General features: G+C 37.6%; 1 protein-coding gene across 1 annotated transcript in view; it reads right to left on the bottom strand.

Moving 5' to 3' along the window:
* The window catches only part of LOC113099906 (tetratricopeptide repeat protein 28-like), a 219,433-nt gene that overhangs the window by 71,360 nt on the left and 135,163 nt on the right, over nt 1-12,910 (bottom strand). Inside the window, 2 exon segments of the mRNA XM_026264812.1 lie at nt 584-856; nt 6,330-6,477. Coding sequence (XP_026120597.1) covers nt 584-856; nt 6,330-6,477 — 421 coding nt within the window.

The raw sequence follows: 12,910 nt of genomic DNA, 5'->3' as shown, positions 1-12,910 counted from the left end.
CATTTTATTTATTACAAATAAAAGTTTAAATTTAATATTTTCATATATATTTATTTTAGGTAAATTATAAACGGTTTTCATTTCAGATTGAATTTGGCATAACTTTTTTTTTTTTTTACAGTTTTTTTTTTTTTTTTTTTTTTTTTTTACAGTTTTTGTTTGTTTGTTTGTTTGTTTTGTTAAAAAAAATGCAACTATTTTTTCACCCAGCTCCTTATATTAAGCTGCATATATAAGTATGTCCAACTTTATTTGCATACATACAGAATTACTTGCATCATGGCATAACATAATCAGTATTAATATTGATAAAATATAAATAGTAGATTAAACTTATATTTAAAAATACTTAAACACAAATTGGAAATGGAAGTGTTAAAAAATTACTAAAACTAAATAATAAAAATATTTTATAGAAAATAATAATTATAATAATAGAAATAACAAACAGGATGACTAAAAATGAAAATGAAAATATTAAAATTAAAGCTAATTCAAACTATATGGTCATATGGTCAATAAAAACCTACAGTCTGATGCTGAAGTTCACAGATGTCTTCACAGACTGGAAAGAGACGCTCACCTAAAGTTTTGGCCACCTCCAGGTCTTGCTGCATGTAGGCGGTGCTCTTCTCCGTGTTGCCCAATGACCAGTAAGCGCTGCTGAGCGCCGAGAAAACAGAGCCGCGCAGCTTGAGGCTGCAGGTGCCGATCTTCAGCGCCGCCTCCAGGACCACCACAGACGCGCCGTGATGGGAGGCGGTCAGCAGCTCCTGACCAATCACAGACACCACCACAAACGGACTCTTGTCCAGCTTCATCTTCTGCAGCTGCTGGTAGGTCGGCTCCAGGGATTCTGCAGTGATGCAATGAGAGACAGAGTTAGAAAGCATGTGACAAAAAAACCTCCTCGGATTTAACACAGTATTTAAACATTGAAACACACGCTTAATGCAAATTTGACATTTACTAACTATCCAATACACAAAACTTAGATATAAAAAAAAAAACTAAACTTTGCTGTTAGATATAACAAGAAATTACATGAAATCTCATAAAATTACAGTTTTTGTTGGTTGAGAGAGTTTTTCAAGACAAAAATAGCCAGTTTTTCTCTATGTTTTGCAAAATCTGATATAATTAAACCATTCTTTGTTGGTAAATTGGACAGACTTAGACCGTTTCTGAGCAAACTGGAGAAAAAATGAGCTGTTTCTGGCTTAACGTGATAATATTAAACAGTGCTTTGTTTTTAATTCTGACAAAATTATACATTTTCTGAGAAAATCTGACTTTATCAAACAGGTGTTGGTAAATTCTCACCAATTTTTTAATGTTTTGTTTTAGTTTTTTTTGCCATTTATGACAATACTGAACAGCTTTATGATGGTAAATTGGGCATAATTATGCAGTGCCTCAACAAACTGAACAAAATCTGGCCTGTTTTTGGCCAAATCTGACCAAGTTAAACAATTGTTGTTGGTAAATCACACAAAAGTAGACAGATTCTGACAAAATCTGCCATAACAAGTGTTTTTTTTGTGTGTCTAAATTTGACAATATATACAGTTCTTGTTGTTAGATTTGAGACTAAATAGAAACAAAACTAATTTAGCCAGTTTTAGATATTAAAACACTACATTTTTACTTAAACAAAAACAATTAGACAAATTTCAATGCTAAATCTGATATAAATGGGTCAATTTTCTCATTTTCTCACCTTATTTCACTAGATTCAGCAAGAGCTCATTCAGTTGTCATTTGGTGACTGAACTTGTATTCAATTCATTTACACATCACAAAAATGTGATTCAGCAGGTTAAACACGAGCTCGTTTATACTGTACTAACACAGAACAAATGAGTGTAAAGCTAACACTGCATGTTCAGTGGATTATGTGGATTCGGTGATTATTCATCGCCGGAAACTCAATACAGACCTTCTTGTGGAAGTTACTCTGTAAAATATTCACCTTAGAAATGCTTATTCGTAAAAGAAGCCCATGTGTAACTATGTGGTAAGATTTAGCATGCCAGGGTACGGTTAGCATGCCATATGTGTAGAGGTGACCTCCGGCAGAGGAAGGAGACACGGTTAAAGAGAGAAACGCACACACTGTCATAAATCACGACGGGCCACAGTCGAGTGTCACCCGCTGCCCCGCGGGACCCACAAAGATCTGTTTTTATCTGCCCTTCTCTGGGTTTTCTGTGCAGTGTATTTCTTACTGTCCTTCTGGGTGTGTTTGATAGCCAATTCAGCATGTTTCATCACGGCTGCACACATGTGTACTGTCTCAAGAGCTTTCATATCATACCCCAGATTTGATCACAGCTGGAACACTGTGTTGACCAATCAGCAACTATCAGTGTTAGAAAATAACTTATATATTGCTGTATCGTTGTTTATGATTTATTAGAAGAATGCTTTTTGGTACTCCATTTAAACAGTTTTTGTTTGTTCAGACAAAACAAAACATTTTCTGAGCAAATCGGACAAAAATGTTTCTTTTGGTACACCTGACCATCTTAAAAAGTTTTTTTTTTTTTTTTTTGTATGGCAAATCAGACAAAATTAGACAGTTTCTCACCAAATTGGAAAAAAACTGGGCTGTTTTTGACTAAACATCAGTATAAAACAGTTTTTGCTGGTTTGCTTTTTAAAGAAACTGGCCAAAACTGGGCAGTTTTTTGCTAAATCTGACACAATTGAACCTTTTTTAGCTAAATCTGGTATGATTAAACAGTTTTTATTAGTAAATCAGAAAAAAATAGTCATTTTCAGAGCAAACTGTGAAAAAAAAACTTAGCTCTTTTTTTTTTTTTTTTTGCTAAATCTGACCATCTTCAATGTTTTTTGTTGTTGTTTTTTTTGTTGTTTTTTTTATAGCAAATCAGACAAAATTAGACAGTTTCTCACCAAACTGGACACAAACTGGGCTGTTTTTGGCTAAACATCAACATTAAACAGTTTTTCTTGGTAAATCAGACCAAAAACTGAATTTTTTTGTTTTGCTAAATCAGACTTTTTTTATGAATTTGACAAAAAAAATTAAGTTTCTCAATATCAGACAAAACAGTTTTTTTTGCTAAAACTGACAATTTAATGGGTTTTGTTGGTAAATCAAACAAAATCTTGTGAAAACTAGATGAAATTGTTGCGTTTTTTGCTAAGTCTGACAATATTACAGTTTTTTTATGATGAATTGGACAAAATTGGACAATGTCACCAAATTAAACAGGTTTTAATTGGTAAATCAGACAAAAGTAGACATTTTCTGGAGGCAAACATCTGGCCTGATTTAGACTAAATCTGACAAGATTATAAATCAGAAAAAATTAGAAATTTTCTGACCAGCTCGGCTCAAAACTGATTTTTTTTTTTTCAAAAATATGTAAAAAAAAAAAAAAAAAAAAAAAGTTTTTGTAGGTAAATCAGACAAATTGAGTCAGTTTTTTTTTTTGTAATGTCTAAAATCATGACCCCCCCCCCCAGCATTATTTAATGAAAAGCTAGTTCAAAAGAACAGCATTTATTTGAAATAGAAATCTATTGTAAATTAAGAAATAATTATTAGCTATTCAATAGACAATCTATCCCATTTCAGCATGAATGAATCTCCACACTGTAAAAAGACACTGAGTGATTTCCGACAGGTTATATTCCCTCTTCTCATGTAGCCGACAGGCGTGAACGTCCTCAGCCGCGGGCGGGCGACCAACACGCCTCTGGATTCGTGCTAATGCATTCATATCCCGTAACTGCATTCAGCCTGGCACTTTTACCAGTTGCATAAATCGGAATGACGAGAAACTCTTTGGCTTGTGGACGGACGTGAGTGTGTGTGTGTGTGTGAATCTAGTTAACAGCAGACACGGGCATGATAAACAAGAGCGCAGAAGTGCTTATGCAGCCCGCCACGGCGAAGTGGGTTTAATGATGAGCCTCTAGGTGCCTATCTCTCCTTCTCTTTCTCTCCGCCGCCTCCCTCTCTTCTGTCGAGAGGCTTTGCCATGTGAAACAGAAGCTTTGACGTGTCTGTCTGCCGTCTCGTGGGAAGCAGCTAAATAAAGAAATAATAACAGAGACTGACAACAACACCCACTTGCATTTCATTGCGTTTACTTTCTTTTAGTCTATTTACATTACCATTCCTAAACTAAGCCGTGTGGATTTCCGTGTGGATTTCCATATCTGTGATTCACTGCGCATCCGGAGGAGATCTAGTGTTTCTGTAGGTTTCAGGTAGATGCCGCACTAATTCATCACGCTGGGACGGACTAAAAACACATCAAGAGAGAGCGGAAACCTCTGAGGATACAGTACAAGCATCATTTAGATGTTTGCAGACCATTTCAATGATGCATCACTTCAGTATTTATCGTATTTAGTATCCATCAGACTTCTGATTAGTTAGGATCTGGAGTAATTAGTGTGTAATGTGGTCATGAGTGTTTACTGCAGTACAGATCAAACCATTAGACGACAGATTTAAGAAGGAGAGCCAGAACGTCTTATACCAAATCCATCACACACACACACACACACACTTACAGCAGATGATCTATCACAACACATATCCTACATGCATGCATGCTCAAACACACTGCAATATGGCATTCAGACTTCACTACTGAATTCTGTTTCTATTGTATTAATTCGGTTTAACCCGTGCACACTGTATGCCTCCGGCCATTAATTATAGAGGTTTTCCTGAAGACTGACTTCTGCACATCACAAACTGAGCTAGCCAGCTCAACAGACACCAGTTGGCTGAGGCTGAAATTATTCTGAGTGTGATTTCCAGAGTCTGCAACTTTCCAACACAAAGCTAAGAGGCGCGTCTGTTATCCCACGCGAGCAGCCCAACACAATCGGCTCAGTTTTCCGCAGCGTCTCACCTCTCGTCTTAGCAGAAGGGCTTTGAATGGCACCTCTGATGATGTGGAGCCAGGAGGAGAACAATTAAATTAAAGTTAGGTAATCCCACATGCAAATCCTCACACAAGGGTGCTACAAAAGCGATAAAGGGATGAGGGGAAGCGAGAGAGTGGGAGAAAGTGGGTCTCTTGTTATCAGCGAGCCCAGGGGCTGCGAGCGATCACCCCTCTGCCCGGAGCCGATTTGGAGAGACTGTTCAACATAATCTACTCTCTCCGTGGCTCACAGTGCTTCGTCTGGCTCTGAGGGACAACAGGGGGAAATAAGGGACATCATTCTGACATTCTCTCTGTTTGCATGACCCTGTTTATTCTGAGACTGTGATTTACATCGGGGCATCCCGAAAGCATTTCTCAAACACTTACGGCTAGCGGCCCATCAGAGGATGTGGTATACAGACACACACGTGCACATAAACACACACAGAACGTCCCGCCACAGACAGCTGCACAAACACTTTCTGAGGTTATTATGTGCTATCATTCACAAGTGCTGAATTTCTGCTGCTATGTTTAAGCAACATTTTAGCCATGACTACATGGAAATTAGAGAAATATTGTAGAAATAGTGAGAACTATGTATAATATATACACAGGAAATGTTTATAATAAAAATCACGTAAAGTAAATATACATACAAATGTTAGATATATTGGTAAATAATAGCATATATAATTATTATATATATATTAGTAAATATATATTAGTAGATATAATGATTTATTAAGGTTATGTAGAAAATATACATATAAATATTCTCTGAAATATAAAAAAAGTAAATGACACACACGTATATTTATATATTTAAAAAAAATAATTAATCACATAATTCTGCCCCCCAAACAAACATGTATAAATAGTTTGGAAGCTTCAAAACAATAAAAAAAAAAAAAAGTTTAATATATATATATATATATATATATATATATATATATATATATAAACATAGAAACACAGTTTTCCACTATTAGTGAATTGAGACTTTCATTCAGTGCATAAAAATGACTCAAAATGATGGAGCAGGTCACATGATCTGAAACAACAACAACAACAACACATAATGTGCACCTATACCTCTCATAAATGAATTTGGTTTCTAAATGAAGCACATTATACACGCTGAACCCTCATTATCACGCTCATTATAGTCAACCGATGAATCTACACCGGAGGAGCTCAAAATAGCATGTTGATTCTTCAGTTTATATTTCTCATTCATCTGAAATACTATTTTACATAATTTCTTACTCAGCTTTCGGCATTTGTAGATTTCAAATAAGACAATAATATATGGCCCATTCATGTAGATTTTTCACTATTTAATATACTGTATTTAAGAGGTTGTTTTCAGGAATTTGACCCCAAAACCTGTGCAAACACGCCGTGTACCTCTTAGCGGGGACTTCATGGCGGCCTCCACCATTCCCACCAGCAGCTGCAGGCTCTTGGGGTCCTGTGCCAGTCCCGAGGCGAAGGCGGCCAGGGCGTCCGCATGGCGCCCCAGGTACTGAAGGGCAACACCCTGTCGGAAGTATGCCTGCAGAAAGAGGACCAGAGAGAAAGCATGTTAGCACTGTCATCCACTTCAATGGACAAGCAGCATAACCTGGTGTTTATGATGTTGTTGCCCTTCACCAGTGAAGACTGTTTCCTCCACGAATACTTAAAGTGCAAAAACCCAAACCATAAGTGTTAAACCACAGTGTGAAACACAATTAGACATGAACGATTCCTCAAATCATGCATCTTATTGAGGAGATCTGCGTTGTTATTTACCAAGCGATCAGATGCAACGTACCAACAAAAACATCTAAAAAAAAAAAACCCAAAGACTCACACTGACCTGAGCCATATCTGTTACTGTGAAAATTAGCAGGAAAATACACGCTAAACAAACACCTTTAAAATGTTTAAAGGAATAGTTCAGCCAGAAATGCTAATTTACCCACCCTCAGGCCATCCAATATGTAGAGGAGTTTGTTTCCTCATGGAAACAGTTTTTAGAAATGTATCATTACATCACTTTTTCACCAGTGCATCCTCTGCAGTGAATGGGTGCCGTCAGAATGAGAGTCCAAACAGCGGATAAAAACATCACAAGTAATCCACAGCACTCCAGTCCATCAGTTAATGTCTTACAGAGCAAACAGCTGCATGTTTGTAAGAAACAAAATCATTATTAAGATGTTTGAGCTTCCCGAGTCCATAATCCACAATAACGCTTCCTCCAATGTATAAGTCCATCCCCTGTTCTCCTATCACATCAAAATCCACTAACATATCAGTTTACAACTATTTTTGACCATTTTGGCTTGTAATAAGTGTTTAATCTGTGCGTATTTCTCTCCTGATTCAGACCAGACCGCTTTTTGACTGGAGGAAGCGATATTACAGACTTGTATTTTAGTTGGAAGCAGCGGTTTGATAATAAATTTGCCTTAACAATAAATTAGTTTCTTACAAAATGCAGCTTTGTTGATGTTAACTGATGGACGGGAGTGGTGTGGATCATTGTGATGTTTTTATCAGCTGTTTGGACGCTCATTCTGACGGCACCCATTCACTGCAGAGCATCCATTGGTGAGACAGTGATGGAATGATGCATTTCTCCAAATCTGTTCAGATGAACAAACTATATCTTGGATGGTCTGAGGGTGAGTACATTTTCAGTAAACATACATTTTTGGCTGAACTACTCCTTTAAAGAAGCTGTGGATACAGACATTGTATTTCAGCTCATGTTTAACACATTCATGTTTTCAAAGGGATTACTGTTATTTTGATCATGCGATGCACACCAGACCGCTCGACTGTATTAAATATCACAGCAGTTCACATCTCAGAACTCATAATGTCCTCTCTAAAGGGTTTTCTGGTCCGAGCGGACTCACACAGCCGTTTATTAGATGAGCCCGAGCGTGCGGCCCACCTCCAGCGGAGCTGATAACGGCTGGGAGGGGACCAGCGGAAGATTAAGACATGACATTGAATTTATGAAGGCCCTTATAATTAATTTCACTTTGCACAGGGAGCCCTTTGATTACTGACTACCTCTCTTTTCTTTTTTTGGACTGCTTCATTGAAACGCATGGGGATGCATCATGCATATTGAATTCAACACATTAACCTTTGGTCTAACCATGTTATTACAGGACGTTGCAGGCCACCGTTCTCGGCTCGATATTAATTGCTTCTTTGTATACGGCCCACTGCACCACGATTGGACGCGCTCGGCCGCTGTACGTACTTTTAGATTTCGACATCAATATCTGCCTGAAGGCAAATGGATTCAGGGGTTTGTTTCAGACAGCTGGGATTCAATCCTATTTCTGTAATGCAATTTTAAAGCAAATGTGTTTTTCTTTTTTTAACAAACACGTGATTATTCAACGTAAGCAAACAGCACACTTGCACTCCGGCGGTTTTAAATTATAATTCATTTGATTAAATGACAGGCCGGGCTTTGTGCTACGTCTCTCCGCCGAATCCGAAGGCTCTAATTGGTCGATTAGCGCACTGAATTCCCAGCGCAGATGCTGACGGCTCTGTGATTTCACCCGGCATCGCTATCATTCCCCGCTAACACAACACCAATCTCTCCGACTCTCATTTCACTTTATTAACTTTATGTATTTAATTTCAAATCACATGCAAAGAGGAGAAAAAGAGCTTCCACAATCTGGTCTGAACAAAGCAGGCATTTAAAAACTAAACAAAGCACTGGAAATGAAGGAGGTTCAGATCCGTTAATGATTCTTGAACGTCGGTATTCTTGTGCTAATGTGGACATAATGTCATACTTAAAAACTCTGATGATTGCAGAAAGGCAAAATAATCAGCTGTGAGAAAAGAGAAAAGAAAAGAAAAGAAAATGCATGCTAAATAGACACTTAAAAAGTCAAAACATATTTATTTTGCGTTGTCCTCACTGGTTGATCACAACAACAAACATACAGCTCAACCAGTGTAGTGATTCACAAACAAATGATTCTTATGAAATATGAAACGGTCCTTAATAATTAATCATTGAAAATAAAAGACATAATTCACTCAATCATTAAGCAGCTCTTAAAATAAGTATACAAATATATTACCAGATACATTATTGTTCGTTTAGTATACAGAGATCCTGTTTTTATCAGCATCCTTAAATTAACTAAAATAACTCTTCAAGGGATCATTAGAGGTGATGTAAGGAGCAGTGTTCGGAAAACAGGTTAAAAACCATTATTTTCTAAAAAAATGCAAACATGTAGATCAATCTTGCTCACATATTATTGTAGCACAGTTAGTGCTGAATACCAAAAGAAAATGACCAATAGTATGCTATACAGTATGTAGCTGAAATAAGCACAAATGTTAGGACATGCCAAAACATCTCAAGGGCCCCAAAATCACCTCGGACCTCAGAGGGTTAAGAGCCATTCTGATGGATTCTGTGATTCAGTCATTTAAATGATTCATAAGTTATGGATCCGAGATTATGAAGAACCGGTTCATAAGAGTCATTTTTAACCTGTTTTCCAAACACTACTCCTGTTTTCAGATTTCAGGAGAAACTATCTTAACATTGAACAAGTTACATCATCTTATTTTCACCCTCAGAATTATAAAAGGTGATGAAGGTGATGTGTAATTGAATTCATGCAATGTTAAAATACTTGCTCTCTTTGCTAATCTTGTGCAGCCCAACATCAGCAACACCGATTCAACCAATTATGTGAGTGTGGGGGCGGGACTATGTGTTTGACGAGCCAATGAAGGGAGGAGGAGTGTTCAGGAAACCTGAAAAGCTTTTTGCATTATAATCTTTACAATTTCTTTTGATGATCCTATAGTGGAACAGAAACAGAATCTTTAAGTGGTATTCAAAACTAGAATTCGTTAAATTCTATACATAAATAGCAGAAATGTATTCTGCATGATTCTACATCCTTCAGATGTAGTGCGTGTCACTGCTGGAGAATGACTGATCGGAGTCAGGGTGGCATATGGAGACACAACTGTTCAGATCAAGTGTGGCGTCTGGCTTCGCTGGCACCTGACATCTTAAATGTGATGCTCCATCCACAGTCAATTACGTATAATCATAACCATAGACATAAAACTGTCAAACACACCTCTCAGCTGTGTGACACACTGAGCTACCTTCAGCTCTCCAAGTTTTTCAGCTTTCAGAATGAAGAGCTGCTGCTTGCTTTTTTTTGTTTTTCAAGCTTCCAGCAGAATGAGTGGCAAAGCAAGAATGAATCAATCCCACAAAGACCTCCTGCCGTGATTCAGATGTTTTCTGAGCATTTCAATTGAAAACTCAAACAGCAGCGTCCACATTACCAGGTCTGAACGTGTGCTGAATTAAAATGATTTCCTTACACAAAACAGCAATCAATCTGAGACCAGACGTGTATATATATTCTTTTATCATATTATTGATAGATACATAAGATTATATATAGATCAAATATAAATTTTAGTACATTTCCCTCGCAAATTCTCTCTCATTACAGTAATGTGATGAAAAAGTAAAGACATGATTTACATTTAAGACTTTAATAAATATAAATATTTATGCAGATTTTTTGCACTAAAATTAAATTTAATCCATAACAGTAAGATATGTACTAAAGTAATGAAAATCTAATGTTAATCACTAAGAATTCTGTAAAAGAGTCAAACATCCAGACACTTTACAGTAATGAAAATATGGAAGAAAAATCCTGAAAATAATGTTACAATGCATAAAAGCACTTAATGGGCTTTATTTTCTTGATCCAACAATAATTGCTTATTATTTTTATTTGAATTTTGGGTGAAAAATGACACAAAATATGCTCTACTAATAAAATCTGTATTACAGTTGTACATAAGTGCCCTTAACAGACATCATTCCTATAGGCAGGTAGGCTTCGCCCCCGATGGAGTCACTGGCTGCCTAGCAACCTTCGCCTGGCAACGCTCGCCTCCTCCGGTACCTCACCTGCTGTGATTTTGGCTAAAAACACAGACAGAAAAGTGTGATGAAGAGATGAAGCGAACACGACTGTTCAGGAATAATTACTGAGCCAGACTGCTATGCTGCTAATCACCTGACTTACACAAACTACAAAGAAAACCAAATAATTATGAGGCTGAAAACTTCATTAGGACACATTTGTGTAGATATTTAATGACTGACTTATCCAGTGATGTACTTTACGGTTATGGCCACAACACTACAACAGCTGCTTTACTGTCCAGATGGATGACCGTGCAGCTTTTTTTCAGAAGTCCAGGTCTAGAGTCAAACACAAGACTAAAACTTGACCTAGACTTGATCCTGAAACATTGCAGACTTGAAAAAAAGATTGAAAGTGTTAACGATTCACTAAAATGAATCAGATTCTAAAGTCTAAGATGTTTGATTCTTTTGTAGTTCAGCATGCAATACAGCAAAATAACGTAAAACCCAGAATTTTGACTAAAAGTACCAATTTACTATAAAAGTAGCACTTTAAACTATTGTCACAGTTAAAAATAGTTAAGTTAGTAGCTGTTTATTTTTATCCAGTCACTCCTCAACTCTAAAAATCCACAAAACACTTTTCTGAACGTATTAAAGTTATTGACAATAAAATGTGACATCCATATCCAACCATATCTCAGCTGGCAGCCGAAATGCATTTACTGTGCAATTACATGCATTCCGTCGGCGAGCGCCATCGATCCACAATCCGCATCAAACTGTGAAGGGATGCATCGAAAAAAGGTCACACTTCAGGACCGTAATCAATGCTGCACATTCGGCATTCAGCGCCTGTCACAACTTCCTCCAGCTGCACAATGATGGGCCCGAACGAGCCCAAAAAACCTGCTATTGTAATCCCACCTGTCTGGAATCAGCTTCAGAGCGCCGGGTGACAGATAAGAACACGCTGATGCTAATTGCGCTGGTTCGGATGCCAGATTTTCCCATTTTGGAACTCATGCAACCCTCAGTACACCTGATGTGGAAATCAAAGCGCCCTGGATTAGTCAAAGCCACGTTCTGATCATCAAATCTAGTGTTTATGGGTAATAAGAGTATGGTGGAGTGGAGCCTTGCAGATTAGCAGATGCTTAACTTATTGACTGTTAAATGCATTAATCAAAGCCAGATGGTGGATACACCAACACTGTCAGGAGCGAGTGTGGAAGTGCTACAATAATGCAACTGCATGCATTTATAATGCAACCATCAAAATGTGTGCAGCGATTGATGCAACTGTTTGACATCTGGTGGGAAGTTCCTCCGAGAAGTGCCAACTCTTCAAGCTTGTTTCTCAAGAGCTCTGTCTTTTTTTTCTATCATGTGCAGAGAGTAAATTTACAGCAAACCCAGAACGTGTGCAAAGCTCTGTAGAAGTGTGTCAGTGTCGCTGTAAATGTTGCATGTGTTCCTTCTTTTACTTCACAAATTCCCTTGGGAACGGGAAACAGGATGTGCACTGACCTTCCCTACATTACCTTCATCTGGTTCACCTTCAAGAACATTAATGCAATGGCTCAGAAAAAAAACAAAGCAATGCAGTTAATGTTAAATAAGATTATCTCCAAGCATGTAGACATCCATATAAACGCCTTGTTAAAGAACCAAAGTCGGTCATGTTTCATGTTTTCGCTCGCATTCGTGGAAATCTTTGCGGGATGCTTTACAGCATGCCTCCTTACAAAGCAGATGTAGTTAAAAAAAGAATTCAGTATTAAACATAAATGTGGGAATTAAAAAGACTAAGAGGGCCTAGAGAGCTACATCAGCAGCGCTGTGAGACGAGCCGAAACAGATCAGGCGAAATCTGCTGACTTTTATCTTAACTGTGAGCTCCAACGTCAGGATGCAGCACACATCCTTCAGAAGGAAAAAGCCTGGAGGCATTTCTGTGAAGTCATCGAGCTGATCACATCACATACTGTACGGCGTCTCACCTCTCATGCACTTTATTAACCTTAATTAG

Source organism: Carassius auratus, unplaced genomic scaffold (genome assembly GCF_003368295.1).
Source record: "Carassius auratus strain Wakin unplaced genomic scaffold, ASM336829v1 scaf_tig00217085, whole genome shotgun sequence".
NCBI classification, from domain to species: Eukaryota; Metazoa; Chordata; class Actinopteri; order Cypriniformes; family Cyprinidae; genus Carassius; species Carassius auratus.
Note: the sequence above shows the minus strand (reverse complement) of the source record. Positions and strands in the feature narration are given on the sequence as shown.